General features: G+C 38.7%; 1 protein-coding gene across 7 annotated transcripts in view; it reads left to right on the top strand.

The window, feature by feature from the left end:
* Lama2 (laminin subunit alpha 2) overlaps window positions 1-20,627 on the top strand; it is a 647,938-nt gene that overhangs the window by 434,341 nt on the left and 192,970 nt on the right. For all 7 annotated transcript variants that reach the window (XR_015627317.1, XR_015627326.1, NM_001427039.1 and 4 more), the window contains one exon: window positions 15,012-15,136. Coding sequence is in view for 5 of the 7 variants with exons in the window: in NM_001427039.1 (NP_001413968.1) it covers window positions 15,012-15,136 (125 nt within the window). In the remaining 2 variants the exon portion in view is untranslated. The remainder of the gene's footprint in view (window positions 1-15,011; window positions 15,137-20,627) is intronic.

Here is a 20,627-nt window from a genome sequence, read left to right on the forward strand (position 1 = left end):
GAGTTAAGGCAACTGTTAGTGGTGCATCTTCCTGTGACAGGCAGAACCCTGAACCACCATTTGCTTTTGAACCATCTGGGCCCTCCAGTCTCTCACTGGTATTTCAGGATCCTCTGTCATTGCTGATCCCCTAAAGTTGAATCACTTTATAGCTCTAGGCATCCATTTCTCCCATCTTCTTCTAGTCTTCTGACATTTTTCCACTGAACCTTGTAGAACTCATGGTAAAACATCAATAAAATCCCATGTAGAATTCTCTTCCCCCCTAGCTTTCTCTTCAGTTTGCTTATAGAAATCTGACTGTCCCCTCACAGGCTGCCAGTCCTGTGGCCCTCCTAAGCAGTCATTGTTTTCTGCTGTTCTTCATGTTCCTGACCCTGAAGAGAGGGTGGGCATCCCTGTCCCATACTGCCAGTCTCAGCCTTCCGCACCTTCTCCTCTGTGGCATCAGACAGCTTTAGCTCTTTCTCATGTCTGTCTCTGCTCTGTCAGCTTCTTTAGTTAACCACTCACCCCTGAGCAGACGCTTGCTTCTCTAATCATTTTCCTTTGTGGCGTTTCCATCACCTAAGCAAACCACTGATGTAATCCTCCTTGATTTTAATGATCATAAAAAACCAACTCTCCATTCTTTGTCTTCTTAATTTCTTCTGCCTTTGCCTTCTCCGTTTTGAATATCTTCTTTTTTGGGCCTCTGTCGGTTTCTCTCCTGTTCAGCCCTTAGCATTTCAACATCATAATCTCATCAAGACTTGCACTATATTTCTCATGTCCTCGTGGGCTTTCTTATCATTCTCCATCTACCTTGGTTGTCTTTCTCGTTCCCCTTCTCTTTCACTGTCTCTTTCTCTTCGATTTTTGAGGCAGGGTCTCTCAGTGCCATGGCACTTGCCAAGTAACCCTTGTTGGCTGGACAGAGTGCTCTGCTGCAACAGAGCTGAGGTTACAAACACACAACACCACGCGAAGCCTGTTAGTGTCCTCGGACTCAGATGCAGACCTTCATGCTTGTGTGGATGGAGTGTTTTCTAACTGAGACATCTCCTCAGCCCTTGGTGTTGTTTCATATGAAACCAGCAGCAAGCAGAAAAAAAGGGGGCTATAGCTCACATGACCTCAGCAACCATTGATCACTTTTTGTCTCTGTTACCTCTTACTCTCTTCCTTCCATTGGGAAAAAAAATATTCTTTCTAGAAAAGACAGACTTTTAGGCTAGAGATGTAACTCATAGTGGAGCACATGTGTGGCACACACAAGGTTGTGTGTTTGGAGTCTAGCGAGTGGTAAATGAGAGTGTAAGTCCAGGAGGGAGAGACAAGGCTTCACTGTGTATGTCTGATCCTCACCGTTTCTGCTGTTCAAGGATACCATTCTCTTAATCTCCCATCCCATTCGCACCATCATTCAAAACAGAACAAGTCTTTTGGCTCTATACCTCCTTCTAACTACCACTCCCTCCGTCACCAAAGAGTTTTCTTTATGCCATTCGCAGTTTCTCTTATTCTATGTGAACACCAGTTAATAAAATCAAGATTTTTACTTCCAGGGCTATGGTAAAGCCCGTGATTCACTCAGTCCCAGGGTTTACCCTTTGTGACATATCAACAGAGTTTGTCACCATACATCTCTGCATTGTTTTTGGAAGTCGATGTTTGGTTGATTGCCCAGCCATGCCAGCATGAGGGTTTCGAAACACCCCCTCCTCCCCCTGGTTCCTCTCTTTGTCCCTCTCTTTTCATTACCCTGTTATCAATACATTGCATTCCCAGGATGCAATGCCTTTTGCTTCTCTACATACACATGTTCCCATAGTGATCTGGAACAGGCATGTAAGTATCGCACCTAGACAGTGATCCCACAGTGTTTGCATAATTCCTACCACTTAATTTTAATTCTTCTCTAGTAATTCTAAAAGTTTTTGTGGTAGTGGTTTTTTTCCTTCAAAGATATTATTAAAAGACACATCTTCTTGATTAATATCCCTTCTTCCTTATAACTCATGATTTCTAAATATGCATTGTTATCTTTTTTCATATTAAAATCTGCTTAAGGCTCAGATCGTCTGTTTGCCTTTGGTTTTTACTGTAATGCTTTGCTTCCCTTCCTTTTAAAATGTGCTATTTAGTAACATACACAGATTTTATCACCCTTACTTCTTGTAATTTTCTGAACTAGATTCCATATATTCATTCCAGTGACATTTTAATCATCATTTTATCCATTTTTCTAAGATATATAACTAGGATTTTGATTGAAATTGAAATAAACTGCACTTTAAGGAACTGTTGTATTTATACAGGTTTGTTGTGCTTCCTTAAGCTAGGAATGTTATTGTCTTCTCTCTTTAAACATTTTATATCTTATGGTTAAACTATTATAAAGGATAGGTTATATATTTTGCACATTAAAATTACATATATTATATATTTTAATTTCAGTAGTTAACATTCCAGTATTTTTGTTAGCAGATCATTCACTAACTAGTCTTTACAATAAAATCTTAATATGTGTTTGATATTCAAACATTGTTATTCACAACCTATCAATGTTCAGCTAGTTATATTTATTGTATAGTTATTGATTATTATTTTACAATACATGTTAGCTTCTTGTCATATACCATATCTATAATAATTATTTTATAAATTTTATTGACAGGAATAGCCTAAAATGTTAAATAGATAAATAATCAACAACTTTTCTAATTCATGATCTTAATATTAGAGTCTCATTCTTCTACAGTAAGCTTGGCAGCACTAGTTTATTAAAGAAAAATCATTCCTGGGCTGAGAGATGGCTTAACGCTTAAGAGCTTAACAGCTCTTGCAGAGAGCTTAGGCTCTGTTCCCAGCACCCACATGGCAGCTCCCAACTGTCTATAACTCCAGCTCCAGGAGATCAGGCACCCTCACAGACAAATCTACAGGGAAAACACCAATGCACATAAGATAAAATAAACCATAAATTATTATAAAGAAAAAGAAAATAATTTTTGAGAAAGACAATTGTTCCTTGTCATATTAAGAAATGTCTTTTTATTCCTATATTCTCAGAAATACTTCTTTCAGTCAGGCGAGGTTATTAAAATGCAGTACATGATTGTGGCGGGTGGACCAAGAATAAAGGCAGATTTTAGAGGTCTTTGTGCATAGTTTTTCTGACTAAAGATGAGAGAACTGAGAGTAAAATCATAAGTAATATTAACTTTCCTTGAGTTCCCAAAATAATTAGTATTTGCTTTTGATGTCATAGTCTTATTTTCTCCTTTTCTGTAAATTTCAACACATAATATGTGGAAGTTAAATGCACTATCCTTATGTAGTTTTAAAGGATTACATTTGCTTCAAATGATTGATTTAAACACAGTCATAAATGAAAGTTTAATTTCCCTTTTATTAAACAAAAGTTACTGTCCTTTTCCTGTTTTCTTTTTGTTTTTGTTGTTGTTATTGTTGTTCTTCAGTTGGTTCTTATGAATAGTTTTTTGCCTTAAGAATCCTCAGTGAGAGTCTATTTTCTAGGAATCCCAAGATGAAGTAAGAAACAAATAAATACGTTCATCAAACACACACAGTTATATATAAATTGTTATGCCTTGAATTTTTATATTGTCCTTAGGGGAACTTTTGAAGTTAGACATATTTATTTATCTTAGAAGCAGGCTTCTGAGGCAAATAGGAAACAACTATTATTATAACCTCATGGTGCAATCAAGGAGACAGAAGCATACTGATTTCTGTGGACTCCAGCTGTCTTAGCTAGGGTTTCTATTGCGTTGAAAATACACCATGACCAAGGCATCTCTTATAAAGGCAAACATTTAATCAGGGTTGGCTTACAATTTGAGAGGTTTAGTTCATTATCATCACAGCAGGAAGCATGGCAGTGTCCAGGCAGACATAGCACATGGTGCTGGAGAAGGAGATGAGAGTTCTGCATCTTGATCCAACTACAGCCAGGAGAGGACTGTTTTTCCAAAGCAGCTAGGAGGAGGAACTCAAATCCTGCCATGATGTCACACTTCCTCCAACAAGGCCACTCCTACTCCAACAAGGCCACACTTCCTAATAGTACCACTCCCTGGGCAAGCATATTTAAACTACCACCCCAGCTTAAAGTTATATCTGTCACACTTTGCTGTGTCCCTAATTTTGCTTCAGTGTCAGGCTTTAGCTCCATTATCTTGACTCAAATTTTGACTTCAACTCTCAACTGACTGGATGAACCTAGGCAGTTTCTTTAATTTTTGTGGTGCCTGGGGTTCTATATTTGTCAATTGATAACAATAATAGTTGTACCTCTCAGCGAATTTGTATACAGATGTTTATTGTATAAATAAAATAGTCAATAAACAGCTTAAAACATGACTTAGCAGATGGTTGACTTCATAAAGAGCAGTTAAATGGGGCTCAGTGGCTAAGAAAATTTGCTGCTTTACCAGCGGATCCAAGTTCAGGACACAGCACTCAAACGGAAGCTAACAGTTACCTGTAATTCTAGTTCCAAAGCATCTAACACACTCTTGAGGAGTCCACATATGCCTGATACTCCATGAGTGCCACATGATGCACATATGTACATGCAAGCAAAACACATAAAATAAAACTAAATAAAATGTTTTAAAATAAAATTAAAAGGCACTCTAAGTGGCATTGACAATTACCACATTATCCTTCATTTGTAGTCTTAGTTTAAAACTAACAAGCTATTAATTAATATATAATCACAATCCAAATAATCATTATTGTGTCTAGCACTATGGAACATTTTCTCTCTTAGCTTATTGGAGTTACTGCAACAAGACACCATACAACAAGCTCATAGGCTTATAAACAACAAAAATAATTTTTATAGTTCTAAAATTTGGACTATTCACCAACTTCTATGTCTGGTATGGACATTTCCACGTCACAAGGAACACTATTTTTTCAATGTCCTCACATGGTAGAGGAACTCTAATGGTAGCTCCCTGCAATTAATTTTTGTAAGAGCACCAGTTCCAACCAGGAGTATTCAAACATAATCCTCCACTCCATCTCAAAGGGCTAGTTCCCAAGACCATCCCATTAGGAGTTAGGATTACATCAAAGGACCATAATGGTATAGACATTCAACAAACAAATTCCAAGCTAAACCCCTTGAGGAGATGGTATCTAGAGGTGGGAGCTCATTTATTCTTCTTACTATATTTACTTTTTATCTTCCTTTATAAGTAATAGAAAGAATATGCATATAATTATAGAGAAATATGTGGTTAAACAACTCTCCCAATAAGCACTACTGTGTGGCTGTGCTCTTCCTAATTGCATATGACATTTTCAAGAGAGTGGTCGCCTCATCCTCGGTTTGAATAGTTTCTAAACCTTCCACACGGTTTCTTACTACAAATACGTCAGTGGCTGTCCTTGAACCTGATAGGACTTGGCTTTCTATCAATGAAAGGTTAAAACTTATGAGATGTTACACCCTAAGAAGTAGAGGTAGTGTGCTAACTACGAGTGAATAGAGAGGAATATAAAAGGAGTCATATGGATAAACGACAGGTGGGTAGAGGCATACACAGTAGCTGTTGTCACTATACCCTGTAAGTTTTATGTCTTATTTTCCATAATATTGAGCCTTTAGCTAACATATATTTTAAAGGGGTAGTTTGTAATAATAATGTTTTTATTGGGTTAGAAGTATAATTTTAGAAGGAAATTAAAAAATACAAATCCCCTTCACTCTTGTCTGACACAACATCAATACCTGTAATTCAATTATAAGTTTTCTCTTGGCCAAGAGCAGAAAGCCAGTTAAGCACTGACACACCTGAGAGCAGAGGTAAAAGCAACTCTTCTTCTCCAAGGGACCCACCTGGTGGCCTCAGGACACACAAAGGCAGAAGTCATCTGGAACTGGACACTTCCATGTTTCTGCCTGTACCCAGAGCTGAACCACTCCCACAGCTCTCTGTACCCAAATCCCATGGGGGAGAGAGCTGGACTCTCAGAAGTGGGGACAATCCTGAGAGCTCACAGGAGACTGCCAGTTCTGACCGCATTCCTGGAACAAAAGGAATCTGCCTAATGCCCACTGGATACAGGAACCTAGGAGCAATCCCCAGCAGGAACCTTCCAGTTTCTGCCTGTGCTGACAGCCGAAAGCCAGTCCCCTGGAGCTCTGACACATCTGAGAGCAGAGGTAAGATCAACTCTTCTGCTCCAAGTGACCTCCCTGGAGGCTTCAGGACACGCAAAACCAGAAGCAGCTCTCAGGTCCCAGATCCAACTCAAAAAAAAAAAAAAAGCAAAAACAAAAAAACAAAAACAAGCCTCTAGGAGTGCTGACACAGAAGCTTAGAGGAGGGTCAAGCCACTGTCAGAGACAGCAAGACCAGATAACACCAAAGACAACCAGATGGCAAGAGGCACACACAGGAACCTAAGCAACAGAAACCAAGACTACTTGGCATCATCAGAGACCAGTTCTCCCACCAAAGCAGATACTGGATATCTAAACACACTGGAAAAGTGAGATTTGGATTTAAAACCACATTTTATGATGATGATGATAGAGGACTTCAAGAAGGACATAAATTACTCCCTTAAAGAAATACAGAACAGCACAGGTAAACAAGTAGAAGCCCTTAAAGAGAAACACAAAAATCCCTTAAAGAATTACAGGAAAAAACAACAAACCAGGTGAAGGAATTGAATAAAATCATGCTGGATTTAAAAGTGTTTTAAAAGAAACAATGAAAAAAGCAAAAAGGGAGACAACCCTAGTGGTAGAAAACCTAGGAAAGAGATCAGGAGTCATAGACACGAGCATCACCAACAGAATACAAGATAGAAAAGAGAAGCAAAGGGGCAGAAGATACCATAGAAAACATCTAAACAGCCATCAAAGATAATCTAAAATGCAAAGGGCTCCTAACCCAAAACATCCAGGTAATCCAGGACACAATGAAAACATCAAACCTAAGGATAATAGCTGTAGAAGAAAGCGAAGACTCCCAACTTAAAGGGCCAGTAAATATCTTCAACAAAATTATAGAAGAAAACTTTCCTAACCTAAAGAAAGTGATGCCCATAAACATACAAGAAGCCTACAGAACTCCAAATAGATTGGACCAGAAAAGAAATTCCTCCTGTCACATAATAGTCAAAACACCAAATGAGCAAAACAGAGAAAGAGTATTAAAAGCAGTAAGGGGAAAAGGTCAAGTAACATATAAAGGCAGACCTATCAGAATTGCACCAGACTTCTCACAGAGACTATGAAAACCAGAAGACCCTGGGCAGATGTCATACAGACCCTAAGAGAACACAAATGCCAGCATAGGCTCCTATATCCAGCAATACTCTCAATTAAGATAGATGGAGAAATCAAGATATTTCATGACAAAACCAAATTTCCACAATATCTTTCTACAAATCCAACCCTGCAATGGATAATAGATGGAAAACTCCAACACAAGGAGGGAAACTACACCCTAGAAAAAGCAAGAAAGCAATCTCCTTGCAACGAAACCAAAAGAAGAGAGAAACACAAACATAATTCTAGATCTAACAACAAAAATAACAAAAGCAACAACCACTATTCCTTAATATCCCTTAACATCAATGGACTAAATTCCCAATAAAAAGACATAGACTAACAGACTGGATATGTAAAAAGACACAGAAATTTACTGCATACAGGAAACACACCCCAGTGACAAAGACAGATACTACCTCAGAGTAAAAGGCTGGAAAACAATTTTCCAAGCAAATGGTCCCAAGAAACAAACTGGAGTAGACATTATAATGTTGAATAAAATTGACCTTCAACCAAAAGCTATCAAAAAAGATAAGGAAGGACACTTCATATTGATCAAAGTAAAAATCTACCAAGATGAACTCTCAATCCTCAATATCTATACTCCAATGCAAGGGCAACTATATTCATAAAAGAAACCTTACTAAAGCTTAAAGCACACATTGCACCTTACCCAATAATAGTGGGGGACATCAACACCACACTCTCATCAATATACAGATCATGGAAACAGAAACTAAACAGAGACATAGAGAAACTAACGGAAGTTATGAACCAAATGGATTTAAGAGATATCTATAGAAGATTTCATCCTAAAACAAAAGAATATACCTTGTTCTCAGCACCTCATGGTACCTTTTCCAGAACTGATCATATAATCAGTTGCAAAGCAGGCCTCAACAGATACAAGAAGGCTGCAATAATCCCATGCATCCTAGCAGATCACCATGGACTAAGGCTTGCCTTCAATAACAAAAATAACGACAGAAAGCTCACCTATACATCAAAGTTGAACAATGCACTACTCAATGATAACTTGGTCAAGGATGAAATAAAGAAAGCAATTAAAGACTTTTTACAATTTAATGAAAATGAAGACACAACATACCCAAACTTATGGGACACAATGAAAGCAGTACTAAGAGGAAAACTCATAGCTCTGAGTGCCTCCAAAAAGAAACTGAAGAGAGCACACATTAGCACCTTAACGGCACACCTAAAAGCTCTAGAACATAAAGAAGCAAATGCACCAAAGAGGGAGTAGAAGGGAAGAAATAATCAAACTCAGGGCTGAAATCAACCAAGTAGAAAGAAAAAGAACTATACAAAGAATCAACAAAACCAGGAGCTGGCTCTTTGAAAAAAATTGACAAGTTACATAAACCCTTAGTGACAGTAACCAGAGGAACAGAGAGAGTATCTAAATTAACAAAACCAGAAATGAAAAGGGAGACATAACAACAGAATCTGGGGAAATTCATATATCATCAGATCCTACTACCAAAGCCTCTACTCAACAAAACTGGGAAATCTGGATGAAATGGACAATTTTCTAGACAGATACCGGGTACCATAGTTAAATCAGGATCAGATAAACCATCTAAACAGTCCCATAACCCCTAAAGAAATAGAAGCAGTTATTAAAAGTCTCCAACCAAAAAGAGCCCAGGAACAGGTGGGTTTAGTGCAGAATTATATCAGACCTTCATAGAAGACCTCAAACCAATGTGGTCCAAACTGTTCCACAAAAACAGACACAGAAGGAACACCATCCAATTCCTTCTATATAGCCACAACTATGCTTATACAATTAAGCTTATACCTAAACTACACAAAGACCCAACAATGAAAGAGAACATCAGATCAGTTTCCCTTATGAATATAGACACAAAAATGCTCAATAAAATTCTTGAAAACAAAATCCAAGAACACATCAGAATGATCATCATAATCAAGTAGGCTTCATTCCAGTGATGCAGGGATGGTTCAATATATGGACATCCATCAACATGATCCTCTATGTAAACAAGGATGTGGAGAAAGATCACTTCTCCATTATTGGTGGGATTGCAAACTGGTACTATCACTCTGGAAATCAGTCTGGAGGTTCCTCAGAAAATTGGACATTGCACTACTTGAGGACCCACCTATACCACTCTGGGCTTATACCCAAAAGATGCTCCAACATATAACAAGGACACATGCTCCACTATGTTCATATCAGCCTTATTTATAATAGCCAGAAGCTGGAAAGAACCCATATGTCCTTCAACAGAGGAATGGATACAGAAAATATAGTACATCTATACAATGGAGTACTACTCAACTGTCAAAAACAATGACTTTGTGGAATTCATAGGCAAATGGATATAACTAGAAAATATCATCCTGTGTGAGTGAGGCTACACAATCACAAATAACATACATTGTATGCCCTCACTGATAAGTGGACATTAGCCCAAAAGCTCAAATTACCCAAGATACAACCCACAGACCACATGAAGCTCAGGAAGGAAGACCAAAATGTGGATGCTTCAGTCCTCCTTAAAGGAGGGAGCAAAATTACTCATGGGAGAAGATATGGAGACAAAGTTTGGAGCAGAGACTGAAGGAATGGCCATTCATAGCCTGCCCTATCTTGGGATCCAGCTCATATATATATATATATATATATATATATATATATATATATATATATATATATACATACATACATATACATGTATATATATATATATATATATATATACACACACACATACAGCCACCAAAACTAGACAATATTGATGAAGCAAAGAAATGCATGATGACAGGAGCCTGATATAGCTGTCTCCTGAGAGGCTCAGCCAGAGCATGACAAGCACAAAGGCAAATGCTAGCAGCAAACCATTGAACTGAGAACAGGGTCCCCATTGGACCCTGTTAGAAAATTAGAGAAAGGATTGAAAGGGCTGAAGGGACTTGCAACCTCATTAGAACAACAATGCCAACCAACTAGAGCTCACAGGAATTACCCAAAGACTATACATGAACTGACCCATGGGTCCAGCTGCATATGTAGCAGAGAATAGCCTTTTGGGGCACCAATGGGAGGAGGAGAAGCCCTTGGTCCTGCCAAGGCTGAACCCCCAATGTAAGGGAATGTTGGGGGGTGCAGGAAGGTGAGTGGATGGGGAGGGGAACACCTGTATAGAAGAAGGGGAGAGGGAGGGGATGTGGACTTATGGATGGGAAACCGGGAAAGGGAATAACATTTGAAATGTAAATAAAAAATATCCAATAAAATAATAAGTTTCCTCTTCAAGAAATAGACATTAATTGGAGTGTATAGTATTTAAAAAATGTAAACTTTCCTTAATATATCTAGCAACACTGCCAAAATATGATTATTCATATTTTGTAATAGCTTTGACTATTAATGCTTAAAAAATGAGGTAGTCTTTAAAATCTTTGGCCAAATAGTATGAAAATTTTGCTTTAACTTGACTACAAAATGCTGCTTAAAAACCGAGATGAGGGAACACATTCTTACTTGATTGAATGTTTGATTTTTGAAAGCTCAGGTGAATTCTAGAGAACAAGCAGATTCTACAGGGGTGATTAAGAGGTCCGTATGAAAAATACGCGAGAGATTATCAAAATGTAAAATTTGTACCAGGGTAGAAGTGAGTTATAAGTCTGTCCAGGTTTTGTTTTTTAAAACGGGGTAGGAGAATCTCAGGGAAGAGGTTAATTTTGATATCTCACTATGGTTTATTTAACAAGGTTTTATAAACTGGAGAAAAGTTAACATTGTTCTCTAGAGATGAAAAGAGATTCTTTGAGCATAGTGAGCATCCAGCCAGTTGGAAGGCCGACTGCACAGACAATGCGTGAGGCTCTGCATTCTCGTTCTGCAGTATATTATCACAATCCTAGGCAGGATGATGAATTATATCTCAAATTCTTTTAAAGCAATGTTAGCTGTGTGTGCCCAACTATGTGTATATATCAGGACTAGAAATATATTGGTAAGATACTGGTAAAAATACAGGCCACTATACATAGATTTTTTTCATTTATTCTTATAATACATTTATGAGACAGGCAGTATCATTTCTTCTTTCATAACAGATTAGGTGATATGACAGAATTAATAACTTGCTTAAGCCGAAAACAGTGAGGATGGGATTTGTTGTTCAAATGCCGGATTGTTTAAGTAAACAACTGATTCGTGTTCTATGATATCCCCACAAACAAAGCTACAGATAGAATCTGCGAAGTCAGAGTTGGAAGATTAAGGGGGTGTAAAAATGGCTGCAAAAGATGGGACACAGTAGACTCCAGAGACATCACTAACCGTAGGGTACCCCCTCTACAGTAAAAGTTCAAAGTGTTTCCCAGTGATATTCCATTACATAAAGCTGAAATGGTTCCTAACCTTTAGGATGACAGAAAACGTGCTAACAGGTGACCTGTTGACCCACAATTAACAGTATGAAATTAACAGGAAAAAAATAATTTCTTTCACCTGTCCATCTGTTTTTGTGGCTTTCTTTACAAATATTTCCAATATGTCCATCTTGTGTTCAGTGCTGGGTTACGAAGATGAAGATAGCAGCATATTATATTAATTTAGATGATGTAGATGTGAACACTGGATTGCAGATTTACTAGGTACTCATGCTTGGCACTGATGTGCCTACAAGCTCCAGAAATCAAGGATGGAAGGAGTCGTAATACGTTTGCAGATCTCAGCAGCATACTTGTAAACCCTCCCCACCCACAGTGCTTTGAAAGAAACTCTGAGTAAGGATATTGTTTACAGCCTAGCTTGTTAGGAGAGATCTGCGAAGTAATGTTGGATATTTGAGCACCTCTCTGGGAGATGAGAATTGGACTTCATCTGCCAAACATTAGAAGGCAGAACTCATAACTCAGATTGCTGCCTTAAAACAAGACTGAAGGAAATGAAATGTTGGCATGGCACAAGGAACATTTCTAGTTTACAGTCGTGTGAGACTGAGAGGCCTGCTTTACAAGAACTGTGCATTTTGTGATACCCGAAAGAAAACGTAGAAAATGTCCCTATAGTGTAAAATTATATTCAGTTACTCCTCACCTTAAGTCTAAAATACAAAATTGGGTTATATTCATTGGGTAGTATAGAAGACATATGGACCACCTGTAATCCAGGGTGTAAGGCAAGCATTCAAATTTCACATATTCTAATATACTAATGAAAAAATTACTAGTGTGTTTAAACTTCTGTGGATGTGTTTAAACTTGTTAGGCATGTACAGTATATAAATTTCCCTATGGAAAATTTCCTATGTAAGAAAAATACTATGCATCCTGTTTCAAAACATATTGGGTAGTATTATAAAGGAGCTGTGTGGCAACGTTTCTAAAATAGCATTACGACTTATATGCTTTGTTTATGGACTAAGACAGGATATTTTATTCACTTAGCCAAGTATAGCATGTTAGTGTATCTGTGAAAATTCAGTAATTCAAAAAAGGTTAAAATATGCTTGGTTTTATTTTTTAGTAATCAGATAATGTAAAATTTCATATTTAAGAAAATTAAAACCACAATTTGTGGCCTTTGTATTTTTAGCAGTGGTCATTATACTTAAGCAACTGATTTCAGTTGTTAGCATTATATATACATTGTATAAAAATCAATTATTTTGTTGTAAATGCCAAAATGCCAAAAACTATTAAAGACCAATTTGTCTTGGGCACTATTATTTCTGTAATTAGAAAATGTGATCTTAAAGGCTTCCCTGGGAAACACATTCCTTCAATGACTTGTTAGATAATTTGACACAAAAATCCATATGCAGTAATCTATTTTGGAATCATTGTCTCAGAGTGCTACAGTGAAGTATGGAAGGGCTTTGACTGCTAAAATATGTAGATTCCTCTGGATGGTCAAGTAAAGGAGGATTATGGCATTTAAATTAGCATCATAATTCAACAAGTCATTTCGTCCTGCTAACCACTTTTCTGCATTTATGAGCTATGGTACCTGTCCTTTATCATATTTAAAAATCTTGACCCATCTCATCCATGCTGCCTAGGACATGAGTTCGTTCATTCAGTCATTTAGAATAATAACATGCTGATGGCGTTTCCTTCCCCATGTTGAGCTAGATAGAAGGAGCTGTTAAACCACGTTTAGGACACTAGGGACTGTGGTAGAGAGAAAAAGACATTTGATATGAGCTGCACAAGTAAGAAGATGAAATGACACTGACTGAACACAGGATTTACAAATGAAAAGTCCCTAGGGAAAGGACGGGTCACACCTAAGTAGGGACTTTCAGATGCTCTCTGGAGGTGAGCTCCAAGTACATAGGCAGCACTGGCTGGAGACAAGGCTGGAGAGGGAGCATACATTTACATATATCTTGTTACTGCAGTATTTCAGTCTTTCTTTCAGCATATTAAGGAGTGAGTCATTGCTCTGACTTCTGCAAATCCTGTCTTACAAAACCAACCTGAACTCTTACTCTAAATTCCCTGTGTCCCCCTTTCCCCTCTCACTCTCAATACTGTATCATATATTTCCTAAACAATACTTGTGGTTACATTTTTGTTGTTGTGTTTCCTAATTGTTTCCAAATCCTTAGAGTGGATATAAATTCATCAAGGTAGGATATTGTTTTATCCTTCTCCTCACTTGAGTGCCTCATGGGTACCTCCTTTCAGATCTAGACTGATTGCTTTTTGTGAAGTATGATTCTACATGGTGAGCATTTTTATACCAAAACTGTATCTTACTACATAGTGCATCTCCTTTCTTCATAAAAATGCCTTCAAACATATTAGTGGAATATCTTCCCTTTAAAGAAGACATGAAAAGGAAATATTGACCAAAGGTTATTACAATGTCAGATTGACTCCTTTATGATGGTGAAGAACCACTCATGGTTCCCAGGAAATAGATAAATGACATTCATGGTGTAATAAAAGCTGGTCATTTTTTGTGTACATCTTCTCTCAATATAGCTAAGCTTTCTGCTTTAGTTTGTCTTTGGCACCCCTCAAAGGATGTACACCAGAGCCCTGGTTTTATAGCATCTCCCTGAGCTCCCCACAGAACTAAAGTTTGAGATATTCTTGAATTTCTATTTGCTAATTTTGAGTAAAAGAACAATGTACACAGAAATTAATTCATGTGAAACAGAAGCTCTTATTGATAACGTAGCAACTACGCATGCATCAGCTTCCTAAATAAAAATGTATCTCTAAGAATTGATCACTGTCTATTTCTCTGTGTGTGTATTTGTGTGTGTCTGTGAGTGTGTGTATTTGTGTGTGAGTGTGAGTATTTGTGTGTGAGTGTATGTGTGTGAGTGTGTGTGTGAGCGTGTGTGAGTGTGTGTGTGTTTGTATGTGAGTGTGTGAGTGTATGTGTGTGAGTGTGTGTGTGTGAGCGTGTGTGAGTGTGTGTGTGTTTGTATGTGAGTGTGTGAGTGTATGTGTGTGAGCATGTGTGAGTGTGAGCGTGTGTGAACGTCTGTGTGCATGTGTGTGTATATTTGTGTGTGAGTGTATGTGTGAGTGTATGTGTGAGTGTGTGTGTATTTGTATGTGAATATGTAAGTGTGTGTGTGTGTGTGTGTGTGTGAGCTCAACCCGTGTATTGCTAGGAAACTGTATGATACAATGCACTGTAACCCCTTTTACACCGAAAGCAACTCTTTGTTTTCCTTTACAGAATTGTCAGCATCACACCGCCGGTGACTTCTGTGAACGGTGTGCCCTCGGCTACTATGGAATTGTCAGGGGACTGCCAAATGACTGCCAACCATGCGCTTGTCCTCTGATTTCGCCCAGCAACAAGTAAGATTGATGCATGTTACTGCATTTTCCCATGAGTAATCCCATTTGCCTGGCACACGGCCTCTATGATTTGCCAATGTTTCTGAATAGACAAAAAAAAATCTCAAGCCACAGCAGATATTTTTAAAATGAGATAGAAACACAAGTAATGTCAGTGTGTGTATACTCTGTGATCCATTTCTGTTCTAGAACCCTCTTTTAAGTAATTAATGCTTATTGATATAAATGTAACTATCAATATTGGCATTGGGTCTGTTGCTGAGACAAATGATGTATGCATACGTTGATGCATGTGGTGTGATGAATGCACAGGTCTTGTGTAAGCTTTACATGTTATCTGTGCTTCAGTTGGAAAGGAAAGTCTGAATAAACACCAAACCACATGTGTGGATGTTTCATCTTATGTGTTGGTTCAATATTGGGAAATAATTATCAAAGAAGCAATTGAAAAAGAGCATGAGGAAGTCAGGGTAACTTATTGTTAAGTGCTTTATAAGAAATCGACGCTGGCTAAGAGCACAGACCCCCCTTTCATTTCAGATGGTTTGAGCGTGGTACCATGGAAACACTGCCACAGGGAAAGAAGTGGTGAAATATCTCATTTCCATGCTGTCTGAAACTTCTGTTGTTGTTTATATCTATTATTGCAGACCCCTCCATGTTTTCATTTACCTTTTTGCTAAGACTATCAGGACTTTCTCTTGGGTGATTTGTATACTGCAGTCTCTACAGGGTAAAGTCATTTCCCTCTAAGAATTTGCTTTTGAAGAGAAAGTAGCGTTAGAATTCTGCACACCTTAGGAATAAAAAGGCCACAAAGCCATGCAGATGAAGTGAACTTCCGATGGTGCACACTTACCGTTTCCTCATCTTTAGCTTTGTCTGCGTTCTGAAAACAGTTTCATCCAAATCACTGCTGTCTCTTTTCAAAAGTACAATTCTTTCCACGGTGTCAAACAAAGATTGTTAGGTATGGTGGCTACTGACGAAGATAAAAATATATGATTTTATTTCTCAAGTACAAAATTATAGTTGTATGAAATAGAATATTATTTTTCCCTTTCCCAGCTCTTCCTCTGATGCCCGTGCTTAAACAAAGGAATGCCATTCATTTCATTGTTTACTAAAATGTGAACCATTTAGATTTAAAACAAAATCAGTAATAATTCCCTCTTGGGTATACTATAATACCCACAGCTACAGTGTGCAAAATAAAAATACTGCCACTTCTTAGAGATGCTTCTTATAAAAGTTTGGGACTAAAAGAAATGGTCACAGAATTCAAAGTCATGAATACCATTCTTTTTTAAAGATGTATTATTTATTTTATGTTTATGAGTGTTCCGATTGCATGTACACCTGCATGGTGGTTGTGAGCCACCATGTGCTTGCTGGGAATTGAACTCAGGACCTCTGAAAGAGCAGTCAGTGCTCTTAACCACTGAGCCATCTCTCCAGTCCCCAAATATCATCCTTAATTGTAGAATAGTCAAGAACACATTGAAAGAAATACTATTATATATAATATATTACCAAGAGTAGATTAGGGATTTTTGCAGGTTTGGATGGTAAGAAATTATATGCACAATTGCTCAGAAAACAAATGGCAGGCATGCTTAAGAGCTAGTAAACAAAAGGATTTGGAGCACACGTTACACACAGGATTCTGCAATTACTGAAGATGATGTGGGGATGATGAGAAACACGGGGACTGTGTTGGAGAAATATTTGAGTGCCAGTCCATGAAATTACTACTTAACTTTCTATGTTAATTTAAAACACCCAGGCTTGCTTTCTTTTCAAAACGGTTAATATGATCAGATGCACATTTTAGGAAGCCTGTCATGGGGGACCTGAATCGAAAGAAATGAAACAGGCAAAGAAGAAAAGAAATGAGACCAATTAAAAGGCAGTTGCACTAACCTGGGCAAGAGCTATTGAGAGCCAGTATCTAGGTAACAGTCACAAGAGGGCAGTGCTGGGATAAGTGGGAGGGACTTCTCTATATGCACTACACAACTGGTGACTAACTAGATGTGAGGGCAAGACAGGCAGGAGTTGGGCTGATGATTTTAGCCATCTCGGCCCCCAAAAAGGCGGCACCATGAGCTCACACAGGGAATCCGGAGAGAGCTGCTGCTAAGGACAGGTAATTTACGGTTTAAATGGGTTAAAATTGATGTGAAAGGTCTGTCTGAATGGAAATATGCAAATAGCTTCGCGGAATGGAAATCTGAAAATTGCAGGAGCAGAAGAAGGAAGAAATATGTTAATAAGTGAATTAAAGTCAGATTGGATTTCCCAGGCAGATGTTCCCCGAGGGGTGCACAAAGAATGAAGGCAAGATGGGACTTTAGTTGAGAAGTCTCCATCACTAGAAAATGAAGAGCAAATGCAGGAGAAGCCAGAGGGACCAAACCTCAGGCTGTGTTGTTACCAAGGGAGGAGCAATAGTTAGCAGCATCCAGTGTTGTTCTTCCAGGGGAGGCTGGGCACACATAGCAGCTTGGACCTGAAAGTGTCCCTCCTGAAGGTCACCAATAGTGGAAGTCTTAAGAGAATGTGCCAGTTTTAGGAAGTCGAAAATATACAGTTCTAACTTTGTTGGTTAGCAGAATCAATAAAACATCTCATTCAGTTTTTATATCATAATTTGATGTTTTATTTGGGTATAAATTCTATTCCAAGGAGCCTGAAAGGCTTAAAACATCATAGTTATAGCCTCGATGGGACTTGGATTTTATCAACCACAACTGTAACTAGTCCTTTTAAAATATCATAACCCAGTATTCAAAAACCAATATGTAGACACTCAAATATATGTGCGTGTATCCTACCATTTATTAAATTTTCTTCTCATACATTTTAGAGAAATGCTACTCAAAAAGACTAAGCTGATTTCATGACCCACTAATCTCACCAGCCGTAACTTGGAACATTTTAGCCTAATTAACAAAAAAAAAAAAAAAAAGATCCGTGAATGGTAAGAAGGATTAAGAGGCAAAGTAGAAAAACAAGTCAGGGCAAAGAGAGACATTCTTTTTTTCCAGTTTGTAAAAATAGAGTCTGAGCTACAGATGGGAGAGGTGAAATGTCTTATTTTGTGACTTCAGTTTGCATGGTCCATGAGAAGAAAGGGCAAGGAACACTCAGTGCTGAGTGGATCACTGCCACAGTCTTAGCTTCCTTATCTCACATCAGATACCACAGACTTTCAGCCATGTGGCCCAGCAGCGCCATTCACACACCATTGCATGCTCTGCTTTGTACATCCAAGGGAAGGGCAGACCCCTTTATGGTAGCACCAGGAACCCACGCCCGTCTGTCTTTGCAAGCCATGGCTCACAGCACCTTTCCACGTGAGGCTGAAACAAACTTAGAAATCTTTCTTGTCACTAAGGCCCGAGACAATTCATATCAAATCCAGGCCAGTTTTAAGAATCCAGTTCAAGGACCACTTCCATGGGAGTGGTTTCCCTGGCACCGCTCGCCTTCATCCGTTTTCATGCCGCGAATGCTTTTACGGCATGTCTTGACTTCAGTCAGATGCTCTTTCAGATATCAAGCTTTTACTAAATAGTAAGTACTCCATCTCAATATCCTGAATAAGAGAGAAAACACAAGTCCTGCCCTACATTTGTGTATGGGTCCCACATAAGTGTACGTTCCATGAAGATAGGGGTAGCATTTTATTTGTTCCTCTGATGACTAATACTGAGTGGCAGTGCCATCTAGAACACTGTCTCGTAATGTAATCGTTAGCCTGAGACAGCGCTTCCAGGAAAAGCATGTAGTCACAGTGTGTGTGTGTGTGTGTGTGTGTGTGTGTGTGTGTGTGTGTGTTTTGGAGGGAGGGGCATTTTCAGTTAGGGCCAACGACCTCCACAGACAGATGTGGCTGGTGCAGAGATGTGAATGGAACTGGTAGAAAGAACTTGTGGAAAAGCTGCAGCATTAATCCAGCTGAGGAGAAACAGTGCACTGGCTCTACAGCAAAACCTCTGCCTGGCCGGCAACTGACAAAGACCGGTTTAATGCGGCTGAAGTAGAGCGATTTGGGAGAGGTAGAATTTCCATGAAGGTAAGAGGCGGCGCTGTATAGGATGATGTGACTGAGAGTGGCTCCCGTGACATTTAGACATCAAACGGCACTCTGATGGACTGTAAAAGAAGGGGACAACATTGCCTCTGTGCATTCAGCAGAGGACACAGAAGCATAACCATTGGCTATGCTGAGGAAAATCCAGTGCGATTTCTCCAGAGGAGTTGAAAATCAGCTTTAGGTGTTAGAGTCAACACCGTATTTGAAGCCCCTAGGGTGAAGGCAGTGACTTAGAGAAGAAATCGGACCCTGAGCTCGAAATCATGTTAACAGCACAGATCCACGAAAAAGGCAGACTGAGAGCAGGGATCAAAACCGGAAGGAAGTGGTTTCCAGGAGCCCAGTCAGTTCTGTGATCCAGAGTGGGTCTCGCAGAAAACAGACCCTGTAAGTTTTACAAACTGCGTGGTGATGTGTTTGAAACTAGTCTTCACAGGGAAATAAAAACAAGTGGCCCCTAAGCGAACCGAACAAGGATTTCCAAGTGCTTCTGCAAACGAAATAGGAGGCGGGAGTGGAGAGGAGCTGTTGAACACTGTTTCATCCCTCTGAGCTCCTTCCAAAGCCCCTTTAGTGCTTGAAGAAAAAAAATCAAACTCTGCAACGAAACACATAATTCAACAGTTTGTATCAACTCATCTAGAACTGCTGTATTCCTGTACAATATTTTAAAGATATTTTATTTATTGGGGAAGTTTTTTTTTTTTAAAGAAATTGATTGTAGTTTCGTTCTACAGGCCAGTGTAGGTTATATTTAAAATGTCTAGAGTCTGTTTCCCAGGGCCTACGTATGACTTTTAGTCAGTGTGTTGTGCATGGAAATGCACCCACACACATGTTTTCAGCATCAAATGTGAAGTTAAAGAACTGAACACTTGATAAACATATCATTTACCAGTTTGGGGGAAGGGGGCCCAAGATCTAAGGAAAAAAAAATCAGATAATGAGGTCATAAATAGTAGATTCATTTGTTCACACACTTTGCAAAAGTTAAAACCTGGCATCCATTCACAAACCATGGATTTGAGCTATAATAAGATACAACCCTAAAGATGTCCCCACCAATGAGTCTGGTGTTATTATGTGCTATGATTTGGGTCTTGGCCTAAGAACAATCCTTCCTATTGCTTCTTTGTATGGAATGATTTGAAATCAGTTATCTGAATCACCCCTTTACAGGGAGGAAGTCGTCTCTTCCTAGTGTTCTGCTGGGAATGAACCACTCGTTTGAGCTGTGGTCTGGCTGGGGTCTGTACATGGGATAGGGAAGTTGATTACAGGGCAATTATTTAAAAGCCCATAAAACAGCACATATCATTCATTTTGGTTTGGAAAGCTCTGTCTTCTTGCCACACGCTAAATCCAATTACTTTGCGTACTGTGAGTGTT

Source organism: Rattus norvegicus, chromosome 1 (genome assembly GCF_021556685.1).
Source record: "Rattus norvegicus strain SHRSP/BbbUtx chromosome 1, alternate assembly SHRSP_T2T, whole genome shotgun sequence".
In the NCBI taxonomy this organism is placed as follows: domain Eukaryota; kingdom Metazoa; phylum Chordata; class Mammalia; order Rodentia; family Muridae; genus Rattus; species Rattus norvegicus.